This window comes from Oncorhynchus nerka, linkage group LG18, assembly GCF_034236695.1.
Source record: "Oncorhynchus nerka isolate Pitt River linkage group LG18, Oner_Uvic_2.0, whole genome shotgun sequence".
Lineage (NCBI taxonomy): Eukaryota > Metazoa > Chordata > Actinopteri > Salmoniformes > Salmonidae > Oncorhynchus > Oncorhynchus nerka.
This window is the reverse complement of record NC_088413.1, coordinates 23,035,670-23,060,084: the sequence shown is the minus strand read 5'-3', so window position 1 is coordinate 23,060,084 and position 24,415 is coordinate 23,035,670. Positions and strand designations below refer to the sequence as shown.

At 45.5% G+C, this 24,415-nt stretch overlaps 1 protein-coding gene across 3 annotated transcripts in view; it reads right to left on the bottom strand.

Moving 5' to 3' along the window:
- Positions 1–3,121: 3,121 nt before the first annotated feature.
- gstcd (glutathione S-transferase, C-terminal domain containing) overlaps positions 3,122–24,415 on the bottom strand; it is a 65,696-nt gene continuing 44,402 nt past the window's right edge. For 2 of the 3 annotated variants that reach the window (XM_065003775.1, XM_065003776.1), the window contains exons 10-13: positions 17,197–17,330; positions 15,679–15,709; positions 5,260–5,329; positions 3,122–4,200 (exon numbers count right to left, since the gene is read on the bottom strand). In XM_065003775.1, the coding sequence (XP_064859847.1) occupies positions 4,031–4,200; positions 5,260–5,329; positions 15,679–15,709; positions 17,197–17,330 (405 nt within the window). In that variant the 3' untranslated portion in view covers positions 3,122–4,030. The remainder of the gene's footprint in view (positions 4,201–5,259; positions 5,330–15,678; positions 15,710–17,196; positions 17,331–24,415) is intronic. The other variant, XM_065003777.1, reaches the window with a different exon arrangement.

The window sequence follows — 24,415 nt, the reverse complement described above, 5'->3', positions numbered from 1 at the left end:
GGTTCATGTCATTCAAACCCAGAGAGTCTGTGTGGATGGTTCAACCATAGGGTCCAGTTAGTGGATATTATGGCCCAATACCAAAACAACCCCTAGAGTCTAGACCAGGGATACTCCACTCTCTCCTACAAGTTCTGGACCCTGCTGCTTTTCTGTTCTACCTGATAATTAACTCCACACACCTGGTGTTCCAGGTCTAAATCAGTCCCTGATTAAGGGGAACAATGAAAAAAGGCAGTGGAAATGGCTTCGAGCTCCAGAGTTGAGTTTGAGGGGTGTAGACCATATGCACTTTTGGAGATCTGACAGGTGTATGCAATATATTTATGTTTTATTTTACCTTTATTTTACTAGGCAAGTCAGTTAAGAACAAATTCTTATTTTCAATGACGGCCTAGGAACAGTGGGTTCCTAGCTCGAGGATTCGAACTTGCAACCTTTCGGTTACTAGTCCAACGCTCTAACCACTAGGCTACCCTGCCGCTGATGCAATCTGCTTGCTATTTCCACATTGATTACTGGTCCTCCACTCTCTCCCACATACGCTTGTGACGAGATGTTTATATGTCCGTAAAGAGTGCTTCCCTCTGCATTTGGCTCTTTAGTTGAGGGAGTGGTTCAGGTTTTAAATCCGCTGAAGTTCCACTGTCGCTCTTTGAGAGAACACTCATCTGTCAGTTTCTCTATGAAGAGTTGTCTCGTCTTCTGAGCAGTGATGCAGTTACTAGTAGCGTCTGTTTTTCCAGAAGGCATATCAGTAAATAAAATGTTACAATGAGAAAAGAACCTTGTACTGATAGTAGAAAAGGTGCAGCTACATTCAGCAGGAGATCACTAACACATATCACCGTCCGCATCCAAACGTTCCAAGACATGAAGGTTTTAAAATGATTTCAGACTACCTCAGGACTTATTTGTCGTAGCTATGTTTAATACATGGTAGAATTGGCCCTCTATTTCCCCAGTCCCTGAGTAGGTCATGAATCTTCTGCCTTGCTCTAGCATACAGGAAGACACTGAGGCACTAGGCCTCCCTGAATAAACTCCACAAAAAACTAGTGTGGTGTAGTCTGGTTACATTGAACCCAATTGGTCCCTTTCAATGAAGTAAATCACTAGAATTTCAGATTTGTTTGGTCTCTATTCAAAAAGCAACAACTCACACCTAGATAGGTTAATTACTGGTGCTGGCCTGCATTCCATAGAATAAAATATATGGACTTGTTACTTTAGAGTTTCATCCTCTAAAGATAAAAGCCTCTAAAAAATAACCGCAGCTGTATGGCCATGGTTGGATTGTAACTACTTTCATGCCCATTTTAACGGGAGCTTGTATATCAGTGCCTGCCTCTTCCTCAGTCTCTACACGCCTGCCAGACCAGCAAGGCCAAATAATAGAACCAAGGACACCGTAAATAAAGCCCTGGTATTTGTCATAGGGGGAAATTCACATCAACAGACCAAATATGGAGCCATAAACTGTTCCACTCTCTATCATAAACAATATGGGGTGTAATGAAATAGGGGAACGTTTATAATGGAAATGGTTAATAATCAGTGGTTAATAAAATAAACTGCTAAAATACCACTTAGTTCTAACTTCTAATTTAAACAGAGCGTTTTCGCAACCAATTACTCAACCTTGTCGGTTATGTTGAACGGTGTGGAACGTTTTTAAAACGCCTACAGGACTTTAACGATCCTGAACGAACCCCCGGGTGGCAGGACCTCTGCTGTACTAGAACACAATGATCTATGATGATTAATATACATCCCTCCTACACCAAGCAGAGAGGGACACAAACACATAGATTGGAAACGGGAACAAAATCCTCCCAGCAGGCTCATTAACTGTGAAATAAGCTCAAGCTTCGCTTTTACCTTTACACACACACACCACTCTCTCTGAGCAAATGCACGCACGTACACACAGCCGACAGCACACACTCCATTCCCTTATGAGCGTCGTTGGCTAAGGCCGGTTGCCTCTACCTGCTCGGCACTTCAGTATTCTTCCCTAATGCACGATTAGCCTGGCCATTCCCCCCTACTCTCTCTTGCTGCCTATATGCATTTCCGTCATGCACACTTGGGCAGAGCTGCAGGCGCTGAAGGTCGGGCAGCAGTTAGGGGAAGGAGCCGTTTCCCTTTGAAATAATCCCATCCCCCTGGATGAGAGCAGTGTCTCTAGCCGTTCACCCCGGGATAGATTGACTCTGCTTGCAGAATTCAGATGAGGAGCTGAAGATTGGACGCCTTGGAAGTGTCAGAACCCTTAGTGGAACAATGAGGCTGGGTGAGATTCCATTCTAGTACCTCCGTGTTCTCATCTCAAGCCCTTCCAAGGAATTCTGTAAGGCATAGGCCCTGGGCGCAATGAAAAAGGTGCATGGACCAGAGGAGGATGGTGGGATGAGCTATAGGAGGACGGGCTCATTGTAATGGTTGGAATGGAATAAATTGAACGTTATCAAACATATGGAAACCACGTTTGACTCCGTTCCATATATGGCATTTCAGTTGTTACAATGAGGCCCGTCCTTCTATAGCTCCTCCCACCAGCCTCTTCTGGCATGGACATCACATATAAACTACCAACTGCGAGAATAAACAGCTTTAGGGAGTGTATATATAATATATCATTACAACAAATGGTGTTTGTGGTTTCTCCCTCTACTAGTCTCTAGAAGCAACAGAGTGTACTCCATCCAGCACGCTGACCTTTCCAACAGCAAAGCCTTCATGAAATATTCATAGATGCTGTTGATGTATTAGGATATGCAAAATACGGCCTTTTTTCACTGGCACTCAGCACAAGGCAAAACCATCCTTGAGGAATCATGGTAAATGCTGCATGAGCCCTGTTTGAGAGTTATGCTTTGATCAAATTCTGAACCTTTATATACAAAATGAAATAGAACAAAGAAAAGCATTGAATGTCTCACATGGACGGCCTCCAGATTAGAATTAATCATTTAAAAACTAAGCAGGACAGATGGATTTTTTGAGCAGGTTTTCTTTCGTTTTTCTTCTTGTAATACCTGATTATTGGTTAGGAGAGACGGGAGACGGCCGAGCACCATTACAGAATCGCTATTCATACAATTAGCAAAAAACGACATGTGGAAATATGATCAATTTATTTTCCCCCTGTTTTGAGGTAGGAACATTCATTTTACTTCATGTAAATCCTGTTGGGGCAGACAAGAATAGTTTTGGCAAAAAATAGAAAATAGAAATGGTAAGAAGCAGGCTTTACGAGTTAAGACACTTTTGAAACAGAACTAAGGTTTGAAACAGAACTAAAATATCAATCCAGCTACATAATGCAGTGACCTAAATGTATATCAAATCAACAGTTGCGAGCCCTGGTGTGGATGAAGTAATAGAGCAAAGTAAATGGTTAAAAATAAACATTGTACAAGACTTTTGGAATATACTCAAGTTCCAGTGTGTTTATTAATTCAATATCCACATAATTGCCCGCTCATTAAAACTCATTTAAGGGATAAAATAAAGACATTGCTCAGTTCCAATACCTATAAAACCATTCCAAGAGAACGAAACACTTGGACACCTGCCCCAGATCATCATTAGGGAAAAGGGTCTAAAGGGCTTTTTCTTGATTATAGGTCAAATATCATCATCATCAATTCAACCAGGGTGATTCATTCTTCTCTGATCTCAAGACAAATCCCTCAACTCCTCCGAGATGATTGATTTGACTTAGTATCTTGGTCCAGCGACTGATGCTTTTTGTTTCCTTACAGTGCTGTATTCTCAGTTTGAAACGGACTGTATGTTGGGTCCTGTTCTATGTTCTTCTTACAAGTCCCTCCCTCCCTGATTCACTTGGTTTCAAGACGTTTTCTCCCGACTGAACACAACCCTGGGTCGTGATCATTAGGGCAAAACCGTAGCAAACCATTTTGCAACAACAAACGTAAATCTGTCTTCTTATTGGACAAGTCGAGGTAGTTCCTTTTGTTTTTCAACCTTCCTTTGGGTGCCAACTGAACATGCCTCTGGTTTACTGTGTGGCATAGTTGTCCCCTCCAGCCCCACCTCCAGCAACACCCACCAGCATGTTGTTCTTGGGGGAGCAGCTGTCTGGCTCCATGGTCATCACCCTGACAGAGTACCCATGAGTCTCTGCTGCCCAGGAGCGGTCCAGGTCCACCAGGCCCATGCACTGTTTACCTGGAGGAGAGGGGTCAAAGAGCACAGTGATGATGTCCCTGATTGAACAATAATGGAGTTCCTTTATATTCCACACACTGGCAACTAAGAGGTGAATTGCAGTGCAGAGACACAGTACATAACTACAACAGCTGACAGAAGGTCCCCCGTCTCACAGTAGAATCGTCTTTGTTCTAATCATTCTAAGAATTTGCCTTCATATTACTACGGATAAACAACGGGAGTCCTTTGTGGATAACACCCTTAGGCCTCTTCTGTACAGTAGCAGCCTTTCATTCAGTTTATTGAGGCGGAATAAGAGATGAAGACATTCCACCAGGATCTGTTCATCTTTCCTTATATGACCCTCATTCTCAACATTCTACTGCAGACGCTTCCTAGACCGGCCTCTTCAGTACCAACGACTCTCCTCTTGCCGATTAGTACTATCAAAGCTTGCTTTAAAGGCAAAAGCCCACTAACCGCATTACGCTGCTCAGTGGCTCTGAAGCAGACCCAGACAGACAACAAACGCGTCTACATCACTCAAGAGTCTCAGACGGACCGACGCTCAGATCTGACAGGCTCGGGGAATAAGGAATAAGATCAAAGACGGTAAGTGTGAGTTGAGGAGAGGTTGAGGAAGGGGTGTCATGGTGGCGGCAGCACCCCGCCAGAGGAATATTCCATGACAGGAAGTGTCAGGTAGGGAACGTACGAGGGCGGTTCAAAGTGAAAACACAACGGGGAGTACCTTCACTAATTATTCACAAGAATTGAATGCGCTGGTATAGGATATGTTTTGCCTTTATCAAGATTAATAAGATTCTATGGAAAGGGGGCCCTGATCCTAGATCAGCAAGCCTACTCAGAGGCACTTTTTAAAAATGGACCCAGGTACTGAAGGGAGTATCAGTTTGATGGAGATATACAATAATATCCCCTTTGACTTTGCGGTCAACATGAATCGGTGCCATTATGGAAAAAATGACATTAGTGGCCTGTTTGTGTTAAAAGGTGCTCATTTATTTGGGGGTCAATTGTCAACACAATGTGTGTGTGTGAGTGACAGTGTGTCACCTATTAAGCGTCGTTCTGAAGGCAGCTGGACAGCTGTCTGGTCTGCGAAGCGGCAGAGGATCATGTGCTCCTAAATGGAGGGAGAGCAGAGAGAGAGAGGTGGAGGGAGAGCACAGAGAGATGGAGGGAGAGCAGAGAGAGATGGAGGGAGAGCACAGAGAGATGGAGGGAGAGCAGAGAGAGAGAGGTGGAGGGAGAGCACAGAGAGAGAGGTGGAGGGAGAGCACAGAGAGATGGAGGGAGAGCAGAGAGAGATGGAGGGAGAGCACAGAGAGAGAGGTGGAGGGAGAGCACAGAGAGATGGAGGGAGCAGCACAGGAGAGATGGAGGTGGAGGGAGAGCAGAGATGGAGAGAGATGGAGGGAGAGCACAGAGAGATGGAGGGAGAGCACAGAGAGAGAGATGGAGGGAGAGCAGAGAGAGCGGTGGAGGGAGAGCACAGAGAGGTGGAGGGAGAGCACAGAGAGAGAGATGGAGGGAGGGAGAGCACAGTGAGAGGTGGAGGGAGAGCAGAGAGAGATGGAGGGAGAGCACAGAGAGAGGTGGAGGGAGAGCACAGAGAGAAAGATGGAGGGAGAGCACAGAGAGAGGTGGAGGGAGAGCACAGAGAGAGAGGTGGAGGGAGAGCACAGAGAGGTGGAGGGAGAGCACAGTGAGAGAGATGGAGGGAGAGAGAGCACAGAGAGATGGAGGGAGAGCACAGAGAGAGAGATGGAGGGAGAGCACAGAGAGAGAGATGGAGGGAGAGCACAGTGAGAGAGATGGAGGGAGAGCACAGAGAGAGAGAGATGGAGGGAGAGCACAGAGAGAGAGATGGAGGGAGAGCACAGAGAGAGAGATGGAGGGAGAGCACAGAGAGAGAGATGGAGGGAGAGCACAGAGAGAGAGATGGAGGGAGAGCACAGAGAGAGAGGTGGAGGGAGAGCACAGTGAGAGAGATGGAGGGAGAGCACAGAGGGAGAGAACAGAGAGAGAGATGGAGGCAGAGCACAGAGAGAGAGATGGAGGGAGAGCACAGAGAAAGAGATGGAGGGAGAGAGAGCACAGAGAGAGCGGTGGAGGGAGAGCACAGAGAGAGAGATGGAGGGAGAGCACAGTGAGAGAGATGGAGGGAGAGCACAGAGAGAGAGATGGAGGGAGAGCACAGAGAGAGAGATGGAGGGAGAGAGAGCACAGAGAGAGAGATGGAGGGAGAGCACAGAGAGAGAGATGGAGGGAGAGCACAGAGAGAGAGATGGAGGGAGAGCACAGTGAGAGAGATGGAGGGAGAGCACAGAGAGAGAGAGATGGAGGGAGAGCACAGAGAGAGAGATGGAGGGAGAGCACAGAGAGAGAGATGGAGGGAGAGCACAGAGAGAGAGATGGAGGGAGAGCACAGAGAGAGAGATGGAGGGAGAGCACAGAGAGAGAGTGGAGGGAGAGCACAGAGAGAGAGATGGAGGGAGAGCACAGAGAGAGAGATGGAGGGAGAGCAGAGATGGAGAGAGAGAGATGGAGGCAGAGCACAGAGAGAGAGATGGAGGGAGAGCACAGAGAGAGAGATGGAGAGAGCAAGAGAGATGGAGGGAGAGAGAGCACAGAGATGGAGGGAGAGCACAGAGAGAGAGTGGAGGGAGAGCACAGAGGAGAGAGATGGAGGGAGAGCACAGTGAGAGAGATGGAGATGGGAGAGCACAGAGAGAGAGATGGAGGGAGAGCACAGAGAGAGAGATGGAGGCAGAGCACAGAGAGAGAGAGATGGAGGGAGAGCACAGAGAGAGAGGTGGAGGAGAGCACAGAGAGAGAGGTGGAGGGAGAGCACAGAGAGAGAGGTGGAGGGAGAGCACAGAGAGATGGAGGGAGAGCACAGTTAGAGAGATGGAGGGAGAGCACAGAGAGAGAGATGGAGGGAGAGCACAGAGAGAGAGATGGAGCAGAGCACAGAGAGAGAGATGGAGGGAGAGCACAGAGAGAGAGGTGGAGGGAGAGCAGAGGTGGAGAGAGAGAGAGGTGGAGGGAGAGCACAGAGAGAGAGGTGGAGGGAGAGCACAGAGAGAGAGATGGAGAGAGAGAGGTGGAGGGAGAGCACAGAGAGATGGAGAGGTGGAGGGAGAGCACAGAGAGAGAGGTGGAGGGAGAGCACAGAGAGAGAGGTGGAGGGAGAGCACAGAGAGAGAGGTGGAGGAGAGCACAGAGAGAGAGATGGAGGGAGAGCACAGAGAGATGGAGGGAGACAGATGAGAGATGGAGGAGAGCACAGAGAGAGCGGTGGAGGGAGAGCACAGAGAGAGAGATGGAGGGAGAGAGAGCACAGAGAGAGAGATGGAGGGAGGGAGAGCACAGAGAGAGAGATGGAGGGAGAGCAGAGAGAGCGGTGGAGGGAGAGCAGAGAGAGCGGTGGAGGGAGAGCACAGAGAGATGGAGGGAGAGCACAGTGAGAGAGATGGAGGGAGAGCACAGAGAGAGAGGTGGAGGGAGAGCACAGAGAGATGGAGGGAGAGCACAGTGAGAGAGATGGAGGGAGAGCACAGAGAGAGAGATGGAGGGAGAGCACAGAGAGAGAGATGGAGGCAGAGCACAGAGAGAGAGATGGAGGGAGAGCACAGAGAGAGAGGTGGAGGGAGAGCACAGAGAGAGAGGTGGAGGGAGAGCACAGAGAGAGAGGTGGAGGGAGAGCACAGAGAGAGAGGTGGAGGGAGAGCACAGAGAGAGAGGTGGAGGGAGAGCACAGAGAGAGAGGTGGAGGGAGAGCACAGAGAGAGAGATGGAGGGAGAGCACAGAGAAAGAGATGGAGGGAGAGCACAGAGAGAGAGGTGGAGGGAGAGCACAGAAAGAGAGAGATGGAGGGAGAACAGAAAGAGAGATGGAGGGAGAGCACAGAGAGAGAGAATGTTAACTCAAACTCACAGCTACAGCTAAAACTCATCAGCTGACCCACCAATATATGCACATGACTAAGTTGCTTTGGAAAAAAGCACCTGCTAAATGGCATATTTATTCAATGTTTTATTTACACAGACTTCAACCAACCACAGCAGTAGAATGTTCGTTTCCCGGTTTTCCTGAAAGTCTCTGTATAAAGCCATACTGTACATCCTTAGAGCCACATCTCTGACCTCTGGGAGGATGAGTCTCCTTCCTGCTCTTACCACTTCCTCCTTTTTCTTCCCCAGAAGGTAAAAACACCAAAACCCAGGGAACAGTAGGCATCTTCTCATGTCTTTCTTTATCCACCATCTAGTCATCTTCTACACCTCTTTTTCTACAACCCCCAACCCCAGGAGGACACTAGTTATCCTCTAGCTCTAAGTGATTCCATTCTTCACTGTGGAAGGATCAGGACGGTACCGTCCCAGCCAAGTTTCAACCACTCTGACTCAGCGCCAAGCACCAATACCTCACATCATTAGCGTATTACAGCCGCGGAGTGCTATCTGTCATGGCGCTCCGCTGTCAGTCTGTTCAACTAGCTCAGGGGGGAAGGAGTGCACACCTGAGACTGTGATTGGTTGGTTCACTGTGTTACAGTAGCAGTGAAATGCCATATTGGTTTCTGTTAGGCCAGTGGCTGTGGTGGTGGCTAAGGTTTTAGAGTGAGGTGAAGAGGAAACTGAGGACAACTGAAGTTGATTTTTAAAAAATCATCTTCATTTTGGCCTTCATCTGGGTTTTAGAGTGGATATAACGTAGTCGCAATAATACAGCCTCTCTTCGCTAAGACGAAGAGCAAAACGCTAAAGGAAGCACCAGATCAATAAAAAAAGTGGTCAGAGTAAGCAGATGCTAAGCTACAGGACTGTTTGGCTAGCACAGACTGGAATATGTTCCGGGATTCCTCCGATGGCATTGAGGAGTATACTACATCAGTCGTTGGCTTCATCAATAAGTGCATCGATGACATCATCCCCACCGTGACCGTACATACATACCCCAACCAGAAGCCATTTATTACAGGCAACATCCTCACTGAGTTAAAGGCTAGAGCTGCCGCTTTCAAGGAGCGGGACTCCAACCCGGAAGCTTATAAGAAATCCCGCTATGCCTTACAACGAACCATCAAACAGGCAAAGCTTCAATACAGGACTAAGATTGAATCATACAACACCGGCTCTAACGCTCGTCGGATGTGGCAAGCCTTGCAAACCATTACAGACTACAAAGGGAAGCAAAGCCAAGTGCTGCCCAGTGACACGAGCCTACCAGAGGAGCTAAACTACTTCTATGCTCGCTTCGAGGCAAATAACACTAAAACATACATGAGAGCACCAGCTGTTCCGGAAGACTGTGTGATCACGCTCTCCACAGCCGATATGAGTAAGACCTATAAACTGGTCAACATTCACAAGGCCAGACGGCTTACCAGGACGTGTACTGTGCTCATGCGCTGACCAACTGGCAAGTGTCTTCACTGACATTTTCAACCTCTCCCTGCACGAGTCTGTAATACCAACATGTTTTAAGAAGACCACCAACATGCCTGTGCCCAAGAACACTATGGTAATCTGCTTAAATGACTACCGAACCGTAGCACTCACGTCTGTAGCCATGAAGTGCTTTGAAAGCCTGATCATGGCTCACATCAACACCATTATTCCAGAAACCCTAGACCCACTACAATTTGCATACCGCCCCAAAAGATCAACAGATGATGCATTCTCTATTGCACTCCACACTGCCCTTTCCGACATGGACAAAAGGAACACCTATGTTAGAATGCTATTCATTGACTACAGCTCAGCGTTCAACACCACAGTGCCCTCAAAGCTCATCAATATGCTAAGGACCCTGGGACTAAACACCTCCCTCTGCAACTGGATCCTGGACTTCCTGACGGGCTGCCCCCAGGTGGTAAGGGTAGATAACACATCCGCCATGCTGATCCTCAACACAGGGGCCCCTCAGGGGTGCGTGCTCAGTCCCCTCCTGTACTCCCTGTTCACACATGACTGCACGGCCAGGCACGACTCCAACACCATCATTAAGTTTGCCGATGACAGGAGGTCAGAGACCTGGCGTGTGGTGCCAGGACAACAACCTCTCCCTCAAAGTGATCAAGACAAAGGAGATGATTGTGGACTACAGGAAAAAGAGGACCGAGCACGCCCCCGTTCTCATCGACAGGGTTGCAGTGGAGCAGGTTGAGAGCTTCAAGTTCCTTGGTGTCCACATCACCAACAAACTAACATGGTCCAAGCACACCAAGACAGTCATGAAGAGGGCATGACAAAACCTATTCTCCCTCAAGAGACTGAACATATTTGTCATAGGTCCACAGATCCTCAAAAAGTTATACAACTGCACCATTGAGAGCATCCTGACTGTTTGCATCACTGCCTGGTATGGCAACTGTTTGGCCTCCGACCGCAAGGCACTACAGAGGGTAGCGAGTACGGCCCAGTACATCACTGGGGCCAAGCTTCCTGCCATCCAGGACTTCTATACCAGGTGGTGTCAGAAGAAGGCCCTAAAAATTGTCAAAGAATCCAGTCACCCTAGTCATAGACTGTTCTCTCTGCTACCACACGGCAAGCGGTACCGGAGCGCCAAGTCTAGGGTCCGAGGGGCTTCTAAACAGCTTCTACCCCTAAGCCATAAGACTCCTGAACATCTAATTTAAATGGCTACCCAAACTATTTGCATCCCCCCCTCTTTTACACCGCTGGTACTCTCTGTTGTTATCATCTATGCATAGTCACCTTAATAACTCTACCTACATGTACATATTACCTCAACTAACCAGTGCCCCCGCACATTAACTCTGTACCGGTACCCCCCTGTATATAGTCTCGCTATTGCTATTTTACTGCTGCTCTTTAATTACTTGCTACTTTTATTTATTTTTCTTATCTGTTGTTTTTTTTAAACTGCATTGTTGGTTAGGGGCTTGTAAGTAAGCATTCGGTGCATCTGACTAATAAAAAGTGATTTGAGTTGACTAAAGGAATTAGTTGAAAATGAAATAGAATAGAATCATTAATCATATTGTGATGATTCGGCACAGAGGGAGGTTTAGAGAGAGAGAGAACTTGTATGTTAATTGCCAGAAAATGAATCCGGTTGCTTAAAATGGAATATTGATTTCTCTTTCCAGACAGCAATTACGCGATCAACTACCTGGCCAAATTTCTTTGTCAAAGTTTCTTTCAAACCAGACAGAAAAAAACAGAGATAAATGACACACACGACTTTCCACCACCAAATACCCTAAATTCAGTGCAAAATACACAAGCAGTATTTTAAGATGGGGAGAAAAATGATACTTTCATCTGTAAACCCAATCTGTTAAGACCTTGGATTTCCTGCAGAGAATAGACCATTACCAAAATATACTGTTTAGGAGTCCGTTCAGACACATCAACTGTCACGTTCCACTTGTCAAGGCGAGGCCCTATAGCAGGCCTCCGTTGATTAGAGCAGTGAGAGGCCATACATCAGGGATCATTGACTAGATTCAGTCGCGGGATTCTTTTTTTCTTGAGTAGATGGTCAGGGGGCCGGAAGATAATTACACATCATTTGTAGACTATCAAATGTACTGCAAGAAGCCCAAGTAGATACACTACCGTTCAAACGTTTGGGGTCACTTAGAAATGTCCTTGTTTTTGAAAGAAAAGCAACATTTTGTCCATTAAAATAACATCAAATTGATCAGAAATACAGTGTAGACATTGTTAATGTTGTAAATGACTATTGTAGCTGGAAACGGCTGATTTTTAATGGAATATCTACATAGGCGTACAGGTCCATTATCAGCAACCATCACTCCTGTGTTCCAATGGCACATTGTGTTAGCTAATCAAAGTTGATCATTTTAAAAGGCTAATTGATCATTAGAAAATACTTTTGCGAAGTTAGCACAGCTGAAAACTGTTTGTTTTGATTAAAGAAGCAACAAAACTGGCCTTCTTTAGACAAGTTTCTGGAGCATCACTTCATTAAATAGTACTTGCAAAACACCAGTCTCAACGTCAACAGTGAAGAGGCGACTCCGGGATGCTGGCCTTCTAGGCAGAGTTCCTCTGTCCAGTGTCTGTGTTCTTTTGCTCATCGTAATCTTTTATTTCTATTGGCCAGTTTGAGATATGGCTTTTTCTTTGCAACTCTGTCTAGAAGGCCAGCATCCCGGAGTCGCCTCTTCACTGTTGACATGAGACTGGTGTTTTGCAAGTACTATTTAATATAGCTGCCAGTTGAGGTCTTGTGAGGTGACAATTTAATGTTATTTTAATGGACAAACAATGTGCTTTTCTTTCAAAAACAAGGACATTTCTAAGTAATCCCAAACTTTTGAAAGGTAGTGTATATTTGACTAAAACGTTGTGTATATTTGACTAAAACATAATAATTTAAAACCTTGCTTACATTTGTTAATTATCACATACAGCACATGGCCTAAAGTATGTGGACACCTGCTGGTCCAACATCTCATTCCAAAAGCATTCATTTGGAGTTGGTCCCCCCCTTGCTGCCATAACTAATAGTTGTACTAGTTCCCATCCTGACAGACACCTTGTTAAGTTCGCTGATGACACTGCCTTGATCACCCTGTTGCATGATGACGAGGAACATCATGGCCCGGTCCTAGATGACTTTGTAGAGTGGTGTGACGAATCACACTTGGTTCTCAATACCAACAAGATCAAAGAGACGTGCATAGACTTCAGGAAGTGTACAACACCTACCTCTGCAACATCTATCAGAGGTCAGAATATAGAGATTGTAGAGGAATACAAATACCTGGGTGTCCTCTTGGACAATAAGCTTCAGTGGAGTAAATGTACAGACCTGATCTACAAAAAGAGCCAACAGAGATTGTACTTTCTCAAAAAGCTGGGATCTTTAATGTAGACTGTACTATACTGACTCTTTTTTACAAATCTTTCATTGGGAGTATTTTAACTTTTTGTATTGTTTGTTGGTTTGGCAATGCCACGGTCAGCCAGAGAAATATGCTGAGAAGGATTATCACCACAGCAAGCAAGGTACTTGGAGTAAAACAGACAGGCCTGGATGAGATCTTTAAGGTCAGGGCCCTCCCCAAGGTCCTTTTAGTCAAATAGACAGGCCTGGATGGGATCTTTAAGGTCAGGGCCCTCCCCAAGGTACTTGGAGTCAAACAGACAGGCCTGGATGAGATCTTTAAGGTCAGGGCTCTGAAATCATTTTAGACCCAAGCCACCCCCTGTACCCGTGTTTTTAAAAATGTTTTATTGGTATGTAACTGTTATGAAAGTTGTATTGGCAATTTTGTTTTGTATTTAAACGGCACTTTAAACGTGTACATGACACTGCAACAACATTTCCCCATGGGAACAATAAAGTCAGTAAGTAATAACAGCCTCCGCTCTGGGGCGGCAGGTAGCCTAGTGGTTAGAGCGTTGTGAATCCCCGAGCTGACAAGGTAAAAATCTGTCGTTCTGCCTGAACAAGGCAGTTACCCCACTGTTCTCAGGAGGCTGTCATTTTAAATAAGAATTTGTTCTTAACTGACTTGCCTAGTTAAATAAAGGTTACATTTAAAACATAAAAAATATAAAATATTCTGGGAAGACTTTCCACTAGATATTGCTGCAGGGACTTGCTTCCATTTAGCCACAAGAGCATTAGTGAGGTTGGGCACTGATGTTGGGCGATTAGTCCGGCTCGCAGTCAGAACTCTAATTCATCTCCAAGGTGTTCGATGGGGCTTTGTGCAGGCCAGTCAAGTTCTTCCACACCTATCTCAACAAACTATTTCTGTATGGACTTCACTTTGTGCAAAGGGGCATTGTCATGCTGAAACAGGAAAGGGCCTTCCCCAAACTGTTGCCACAAAGTTGGAAGCACAGAGTCGTCTAGAATGTCACTGTATGCTGTAGGGTTAAGATTTCCCTTCATTGGAACTAGAGGGCCCGAACAATGAAAAACATCCCCAGACTATTATTCCTCCTCCACCAAACTTTACAGTTGGCACTATGCATTGAGGCAGGTAGCGTTCTCCTGGCACCTGCCAAACCCGTTGGACTGCCAGACGGTGAAGTGTGATTCATCAGTCCAGAGAATGTGTTTCGACTTCTTCAGAGTCCAATGGCGGTGAGCATTACACCACTTCAGCCGACGCTTGGCATTGCGCATGGACCTTAGGCTTGTGTGCGGTTGCTTGGCCGTGGAAAACCATTTCATGAAGCTCCCAACAAACAGTTATTGTGCTGATGTTGCTTCCAGAGGCAGTTTGGAACTCGGTAGTGAGCGTTGCAACCGAGGACAGATGATTTTTTACGCAATACGTGCTTCAGCACTTGGCGGTCCCGTTCTGTGAGCTTGTGTGGCCTACCACATCAGAAAACTTGGGGGCCAAATAAAATCAAATACGGGCCAAATTCGGCATGCGGGCCGGCAGTTGGGGAACCCTGCCTAACATCATTAAGATATTATTATGTCATCATCTCCTACCAGTTCAGTGCACTGTCAGTGTCAAGTGATAAGACTTAGGCCCTGTTCTGATACTCTGAAAAGGCATCCTGTCTTCCTTGAAGTAATTACTGATCTGACATAGGGCCTTGCTTTTACTACCAAACATTGATGACTCCAAGGAAGGGAGTGAAGTAAGGATGCATCTGTCCTCCTGTGTGGCTTCGTTGGTAGAGCATTGCGCTTGCAACAACAGGGTTATGGGTTCGATTCCCACAGAGGACAAGTACATCTGCTAAATGACTAAAATGTACATTTGGAATAGTATTTGAACCTCCGCTGACCTCAATCAAGACATGAACTTTGTCAACATTCAGTCTCTTGACCGTCGATCTACTCATGATGATTAATGATGTTGTTGTTTTGAAATTGCTTGTTTTTTTGTTGCCGTTGCTTTACAGCGCCTTGACATTTCTTTATGTAATGAACAGCACTAAAAAAAGTTGTAGAAATTATTATTAGTATTAGTGGTATTGTAACAACGTAGTTCCTGTAAAAGCTGGTTTTAGTTCCCAGGACACATTCAGGATAAATCAACAGGAGAGCTATTTCTGAGGTCAGGTAGTTTATTCTCTCTACCTCCCCTTCTCACTCTCTCCCCTCCTCTCTCTGCAAAGAGTCAGCGAATGGAAAAGAACATAAAATTAAACCATGTATGTGTTTTGCATCTAAAACAGGGCTCTTCCGGAGTCTATTAGGTTTTAGTAATGATATATATATATATATATATATATATATATAAATAACCTCTTGTAATTCCTGGCAAGGGAGCAACAGCTTTCAGCATGAGTGTAAATTATAATGTTTTATAACTGAGGGGTCAAACCTGTTGTAGCTTGTGTAGGAGAACACTGTTTGCAATTACTATAAATAAAAAAGACTAATTAAATCTGACTTAGTTCAATCTTCGCTGCTGATATGATATGCATCCAAACAAATAATACATTGCGTGGGAAATCTAACCCTCATTTGAAATGAATTGAACCTACCTTGTAACTCAGTGTCTCCAGAAACCTTTTGCTGCAAAAAAGAGAGAATTAGAAAGAAGTGAGATATTTTGGGAATAATGCTTAGAGAAAAGACCATTGAAGTGTAAAGACTTTTCAGTAAATCTGCACGTTGTGCTTTTCTGTGGGACAACTATTTGTATTGCATTGTACTAGTGTCTATTGTTTACACTGACATTCACATACTAAGTCCACCTTCTTTTGTCTTGATAAGTCATGACATAAACTATCTTCTGATGATAAACTCCATACGTGACAAAAAACAAAAACAATGCTCATTTTGAGCAAGTTCTTTATCTGATGTCCTGGGAAACAGGCAGTTTGATTGTGATGTTAAAGAGTAGCGAGAAAGAGCTTAAAGCTAGCTAATAATCAACACGGCACCGAAGACGCCAAAGGTCACGTCACGTCACGGGCACTCAGTTGAGGACTCTAATGTTTCACTTGGCCGGCTATAGCCTCTGGGTCACATACTCCATAGCTACGTACTGTCAAAATGATGTACACACATCCAAAGCTCCTGAGCAGGTGCTGAATATAAAAAACGCAGGTATTCTGCAGACTGCACTTCAACACTTGGGGATTTAAACTTGGTATGTTGACTCTTGGTGAAAGTTTGTCTTCGGGACCATAACCTGAGGATGAACTAGTTAAGGCTGTGGTGTAGTGCAGAGTAGCATGAATACTGACACTGCTACAGGGCCTGCCTCATATCTATTAACAGCCTTTAGCTATGCCAGTAGCAATGATATACCACAACCTTCAGTGCATTCTCTCTTTAGAATACCATGTTTTGTGGTCATTGAGGCCTTTGTGTTGTCAACATGTCATGCATCCTTCCTCCTAGTTCTCATACCAGCCACTTCACACACCAGTCAGTCAGAGTGCTGTCATGGCAACAGGAACAACAGCACAATAAACTAGCTCCTACATTTTTCTCCCTCTCCCTCCTGTTCATGCCCTCAAGCACAATTCACACTCTTCAGATCGTACCTCAGCCTAGGAAAATATCAAGGCATCAAACGCATAAATTATTTTGGCTCGGCCCCAGAATGAAATGAGCAGAAGACATTTTCGGAGTGATCTGTGATTCGTGTTCGCCAACTTATTTGGTTATGCAGTGTTTTTTTTACCCTGTCATTTTGTGACAGCAGCCCTGTACTGAAAGATCCTTCTCCTAATGCTGATTGAATGGACTGAATGTGAGAGCAGGGTGACACAGAAGTCGTAGATGCTGTGGAAGAAAACATAAGCCAGAGACCAACGCAGATAGAGGAGGCAGAGAGGTACAAATGAAGATGGAGAGACCGGTGGAGCGAAAGAGAGGGAGAGAGAGAGGCAGAAATGGTGTGAGATACAGTCGATAAAGATACCAGAAGAAGATGGGTAAGGAGGCACAAGATAAAGACAACTCAGACAGACCGACAGACAGTGACAGACAGACATTGAGACAGAGAGACAGGCAGAAAGACATACATTGAGACAGACAGGCAGACAGACCTCCTGGGGAAGGTGAACTTCAGTGTGTTCTGGACGAAGCCGTAGCAGCAGGGGCTGACCACGAAGGTCGCTCCCGCCTGGATACACTGCTCTACCACCATGTCTGTCGCAACGCCACACGCATGGAGGGCCACCTGGAGACACACACACACACGTTAAAACACAGGCACACACATTCACACACGTTAAAACACAGGCGCACACACAAACGGTCACACAAATTTGTTAAATATTACCCAATCAGAACACCCTCTTTCTCTGCATCCATCGCATCATCACGGTACGATACACCTCATTGGAAAACATCTAGCAAACCTAACCCTAAGTCAATGGGAAAACAAACCGAACCGTTTGGAGAAGGAAAAAAAACCCTCACTGATTAACTAGTTAAAGAAGCAGTTTGATGCTGAACGTGTGGAGTAAACAAACTTTTGAGTCGTTTAGCAGTGGAGGCACGGAGGGACCGGGTTTCCTATTGAGCAGGTAAACCGTGCCTGTTGCTCTGCATCTCAATACACATTACCAGAGGAGTGGTTAGAGGATGCTGGGTGGAGAGAGAGAGAGAGAGTGGTGGAGAGAGAGATGGACAGAGAGAGACGGAGAGAAAGAGATGGAGAGAGAGCGATGGAGAAAGAGCGATGGAGTGAAAGAGACAGAGAGAGAGATGGAGAGAGAGAGAAATTGAGAGAAAGAGATGGAGAGAGAGAAATGGAGAGAGAGAGACAGAGAGAGAACCTCTGGGACTCTACTGTAGCAGACTGTTTTCCTAATATCCTTGTCCTGGGAGCCCACTTCAAGTCGATATCCATTAGTACAGTGTTAGTTGATCAGTTGACAAATTGATTCCGGAGTGTTAGTACTGTCTGAAATACATCAGATAAGTGTCATGGTTGGGGTACTAGAGGAGAGGTTTGGTAAACACTGGATTAGTAGATGTTGATAACTCTGAGGAGAGCCTCTTCGACTGAGAGCTAAGACATTTCCATCAAAATCCCATAACATCTATGGTAGGTGGATTTGAGCACCAGGAACCACGTTTAGTTGGGAGTAGGTTGGACCAGGGCCATGTATTTAGAGAGTTGGGCCAATGAGGTTTCTGCATTATGAAGCATTTACATGACACTTCAACCTTCTATGGCAGCCATGTTAGCACCCCATTAACATTACAGGCAGAAAATGTAAACAATGCTATGTAACTATCTGAATGTCGAGAACTAGAACAAAATATATAACATTGTAAAAGTTGTCCTAACTCTCTAAATATTATGGCTCTGGGTAGTACTTATCAGCCTACTGTTACTACATGTAATTCTCAATCAGCATCCTAGCATTGGAGCCCAGTCAGAAACACTAGCTAGCTAACTCCTAAGTTATCAGCCTACTGTTACTACATGTAATTCTCAATCAGCATCCTAGCATTGGAGCCCAGTCAGAAACACTAGCTAGCTAACTCCTAAGTTATCAGCCTACTGTTACTACATGTAATTCTCAATCAGCATCCTAGCAGCCTTGTTACTACATGTAATTCTCAATCAGCATCCCTGGAGCCCAGTCAGAAACACTAGCTAGCTAACTCCTAAGTTATCAGCCTACTGTTACTACATGTCATTCTCAATCAGCACCCTAGCATTGGAGCCCAGTCAGAAACACTAGCTAGCTAACTCCTAAGTATTTCTCCAACGTCATCAGCTCTGAATGGAGGATTCAAAATGAGGTGTTGGGAGAACTTCAAAAAGAACCCCAGAGACAAAGTTCGAGATACTACATGTTGAGTCGGCCACGTCCACGTACAACAGATTCTGTTTAATGTGCGAGAAAGTCTCTTCCAAGACTTAAGATTCGAATTATAGCAAATCGCTAAAGAGCGATTAACGACCATTCTTTCGGGATGAACGTCCCCTAATGTTACATTAAGTCCACATCACATGTATGGTGGCAGGCTGACTGCTGTAATCCATCACAGCTCTAATATATACCACCTGCTCCTTCACATCCATGTCACAGCTTGGCTTTTCTCTGTGGATTCTGACATTTCCCCAACTAGAAAACCGCAGCCAGATGTTTGTATACGCTCCTCTCTCATTCTGTGGTCGCGGCAGAAGGCTTCAGAACACCTCAGCCAGGCTTTTCCAGGGAGAGTTGGACGAGCTCCTGAGAAATACACTGCAGCCTAGAGATTTAAGGGACCTTAATCCTCCTGTTGTTTGGCTGCCAATGTAGCGCCGGAGCGCCTCTCCTCCCCCCGCCACCCCCCGACCACACTGGGGCCCTGCAGTACCTTGGCCTGGGTTGGCCCGTCTTTGGCATGACTATCTGGAGGCATCGTTCCAGTCACGTAGGGGAACTAGAAGACAGGTACTTATAGGAGGACCAGAGTGCTGGAATGTTAGATGCAACTCTTTAAGCCAAGGTTCCTTAGTCTTTTGTCCTGGAGACATACTGTAGATTCAGGTTTTCATTCCAACGACATGGCAGCACCTCGTTAAACCTATTTTACCAGTGAAGGGAAATCCCTGTAAAATTGTGTATTGAGGTCAGTATAGGCAAAGTATCAGAAGTAGAATGGCTGACAACAGCAATACCACCAAGACCACCAGCGACTTCAGCACGTGCAGCGCCAGCGGAAAAGAACAGATTAAGAGTGGAAGCTAGTAGCCACATATTGGGAACACATTCCGCGGCATCCTTCTGCCTTTTTATCGTCGGCCATCTTGGAAGCTAGCCCTCCTCCTTGTAGTAATGTGATAAAGATGGAAGTCCTTCCTGCCAACCAGACCAGAGGAATGTTGTTGTTGGCTGTTTTGCATTTCTGAGGAGGAAGTTCTGCATACAAATTCCAAATGTATTCTTTGTTCTTGAAACACTTGGAGGGTACTACTCTGTGTGCTTGTATTGGTTACTTACTCAAGAGGGAATGTTGCAAAGGAAAACACAGACACACCATGTGGTTATACAAGACTAAAGAAACTATTGGAAAACTAGACTAAAGAAAAGAACTGTCCACGTGGGGAGAGCCTGTTTCCATTAAGCCAGAGGCTTCTGTGGAGGCCGGTATCAATTATAGATTAATGCGAGCCGATAAAGGATTGTTTGGAAAAAAGCACTCTTTATTAGTCTCACCCATCTTTTGAGGGCTGGGTGGGAGGAGATCTTCTAGAAGATTCTGGTCCACAATATTTTTGTTCCCCCTCTCATCTTTGCATGAGTACAACTTCTCTTCCTAATGAATAACAACAGGCAGTGGGCTGAAATATGAGCTCTGAAACTCATTATTCACAGCTAATACACCCCGGTCCACACACACACAGTCTCAGTGTGAAAAACACTTCACGGTTAACCACGGCAATATATCACACGGTGCATCGGTGCTTATTACCTCTGGTATTGAATTAACATTTTTCCCCGGGTATTACTTTCTACACATTGTGGATCATTTGCACTCTTATCAAATACTGTATCATAAATGATGTACTTGTCAGGGCTATAGGGGGCTCTGTCAGTGATGAGCAGAGTTAACCCACCTATAGTACCTACCGCACAGAGCAGATTTGCTTTGACTCCCACTGTTCTAGTCTACTCAGAACCTAAAACTTATCTACCCCTGCTGGGTGGAGAGGGCTAGAGAGGGAGAGAGAGGGGGAAGAGAGAGAGTGGTGGGGAGATAGATAGGGGGAGAAAGCAGAGAGTGAAAGAGGAGAGAGAATGAAAGGAGAAAGATAAATAGATACTGTGATAGAGAGAGGAAGAGGGAGCGAAAGAGAAAAGAGAGAGTGAGAAAGAGAGAGGGAAGATGAAGGGACAACACCGAAGACTGACGCAGCTCCAGATCAGATTTTCTCATCAGTATCCAGACGTTACGCTCCACTACTCTCTGTTCCTCTGGGGACCTGGCTCAATGTTTCTCCCCAAGGAGAGGAGTGGTGGTGAGGTGTAGGCCTCAGCCATCACTCTAGTACAAGGAGAGGAGGGATACACTGGTGGATATTCTATGAGATGAGATCTGTGTAGGACAAACCCTCGTCTCCAACAGCGCAGCTCTGATGCCAACCTGATTACACACCTGGCCCGGCACACGCCTTGCTCTTCCAAAATGAGAGAGCAAGCCTCCATGGCTAAGAATAGGGAACAACCTAATTAGCCTGAGTAAATGACTATCTAGGGCTATAAATAGAGTCATGTATAATACCTACTGGGATTATTCAGCATGATGGGCTGCACCTGGGGGTGAGGGAGTGGGCACTAACTGACAGCACTAAATAATATGCCGTGCATACACACAACGGACAGGTGCACACGCACGTACACACACACGTACACTCACTACATGGCTAAGTCCACACAGATAGTGTTAGAAACTCTGGGTGATTAAAAAGTTAAAACTCCTCTGCACAAAACCAGGGGAATTGTTTCTCAATAAATCTTTCTCCTTAATGCATAAACACTTGCTAAAGGTCTCTCCACCTGTGTGAGAGGGTGTAGAAAAACATTCCCTGACAACAGTAGATACCAAACACACTCCCCAACCCACACAGTACTGTGGAGAAGGTCTCCATGAAGTGGCTGGTCTGGACCTGTAGCTAGGCCCTAGTTCTAATAACAGCAGGTATATATATACCTTCTATTGGTGCTACAGACAGAGCGATGGGATGAGGAAGCTTTCAGCACAATATACACTATATATATAAAAGTATGTGGACACCCCTTCAAATTAGTGGATTCGGCTATTTCAGACACACCTGTTGCTGACGGGTGTAAAATCGAGCACACAGCCATGCAATCTCCATAGACAAACATTGGTAGTAGAATGGCCTTACTGAAGAGCTCAGTGACTTTCATCATTTGCACCGTCATAGGATGCCACCTTTCCAACAAGTTAGTCCGTCAAATTTCTGCCCTGCTAGAGCTGCCCCGGTCAACTGAAAGTGCTGTTATTGTGAAGTGTAAACGTCTAGGAGCAACAACGGCTCAGCCGCAAAGTGGTAGGCCATACAAGCTCACAGAACGGGACCGCTGAGTGCTGAAGCGCGTAGAAATCGTCTGTCATCGGTTGCAACACTCACTACCGAGTTCCAAACGGTCTCTGGAAGCAACGTCAGCACAATAACTGTTTGTTGGGAGCTTCATGAAATGGGTTTCCATGTCCGAGCAGCTGCACACAAGCCTAAGATCCCCATGCGCAATACTAAGCACTGGCTGGTGGTGGAAACTCATCGCCATTGGACTCTGGACCAGTGGAAACGCATTCTCTGGAGTGATTAATCACGCTTCACCATCTGGTAGTCCACGGACTAATCTGGATTTGGCGGATGCCAGGAGAACGCAATCTGCCACAATGCATAATGCCAACTGTAAAGTTTGGTGGAGGAGGAATAATGGTCTGGGAATGTTTTTTAAGGTTTGGGCAAGGCCCCTTAGTTCTAGTGAAGGGAAATCTTAACGCTACAGCATACAATGACATTCTAGTCGATTCTGTGCTTGCAACTTAGTGGCAACAGTTTCAAGAAGAAGAAGGCCCTTTCTTGTTTCAGCATGACAATGCCACTGTGCATAAAGCGAGGTCCATACAGAAATGGTTTGTCGAGATCGGTGTGGGAGAACTTGACTGGCCTGCACAGAGCCTTGACCTTAACCCCATCAAACACTTTTGGGATGAATTGGAACACCGACTGTTATCTAGGCCTTATCGCCCAACATCAATGCCCGACCTCACTAATGTTCTTGTGGGTGAATGGAAGCAAGTCCCCGCAGCAATGTTCCAACATCTAGTGGAAAGCCTTCCCAGAAGAGCGGAGACTGTTATAGCAGCAAAGGGGGGACCAACTCCATATTAATGCCCATGATTTTGGATTGAGATGTTCAACGAGGTGGTGTCCACATACTTTTGGTCATGTAGTGTAGTGTACCTTCTATTGGTGTCACAGACAGAGAGATTGGAGGAGGAAGCCTTCAGCACAATGTCTGTCTAGTCTGAAACTCTCTACGATGACTCACTGTCTGAACACCTCGTAACATAATATACCTGGGAAAATAGATGGACATAGAATACATTTGACATTTTTTTTTTTAAAGATATCACCGCAGATACTGAGATGAGCGAGATGCAAGACTTCGCTCACACACAGTATCTGCACACGTGCACGCGTTCGCTTCACACATTCACAGTGGAGAAGTTGAGCCTTGCCTTCAACGCTCTTAGTTGTGGAAATACACCAACTACGCTGTTTCTTTCTGCATCTACGTCATATCACAGAGTCTACCTTCAACATCATGTTTGACCTCTTTTAGGGAGGGACTGATAGACAAATATAAACCTCCTGGACCTCAGCCTGGGGGATGCAGGGAGAAACAGCCAGCCTGAAGTACAGTACAGATTCTAGTCTGAATCTCAGCTGCGATGACTGACTCTTTCTGAACACCTAGTAACATAATGTACTGGAAGGAGAGACGGCCATAACGTGTTTTACATTTAGATTTAAACATTATGTTTCACATATTTTAGAGACATGATATACTATAATATAATAGACATTTAGTTTTCCAATCAATTATTATGAACGATGATCTGACACTTGATAGTTAAAGGTGAATGTTTTCATTGTATCTGTCCCTATCAAATAAATAAATGATTAACACCAACGCTTAGCATCTAGGTTTAATACACACTCAGGCCTTACAGTTCATTTGGGAAGGGGGAGGTTACTTCCTGCCCTGGTTAACCCTGACTGAACTCTGACCTCACCGTGATGAGTGAAGTGACACAACGGGAAAGTTAGCATCCAAGCTAATGAATTCCTAAATCAAACAAGCACCTGTTCTGTGGCCAACAACCAACACAAGCAGATCAAAATAGACCTGATAATAGCGTAATTAACGACAACTCGTTTAATTTGGGACTAATTAGGCAGTTCAGGTCGTTAGAGTGCCGCTTTTATTCGATTCTGGCAGGAGAGGAGAGGAACTGAAATACACTGTGGGAGACACACACACACACACACACACACACACACACACACACACACACACACACACACACACAGTGTAAATTGTAGGCTCTAATCTCATCTGGCCCACAGACTGTGTGGAGGAAAGAGCAAGTGAAGTAACTTAGAACTGCTGTAGCAGCGGCTCGCTGAGTGAAATAAACCACAATCACTATTATCTAGCACAGCAAGGGAGACTTGTGTGTGAACGCGCAACAAAACACACATACACGCACCCA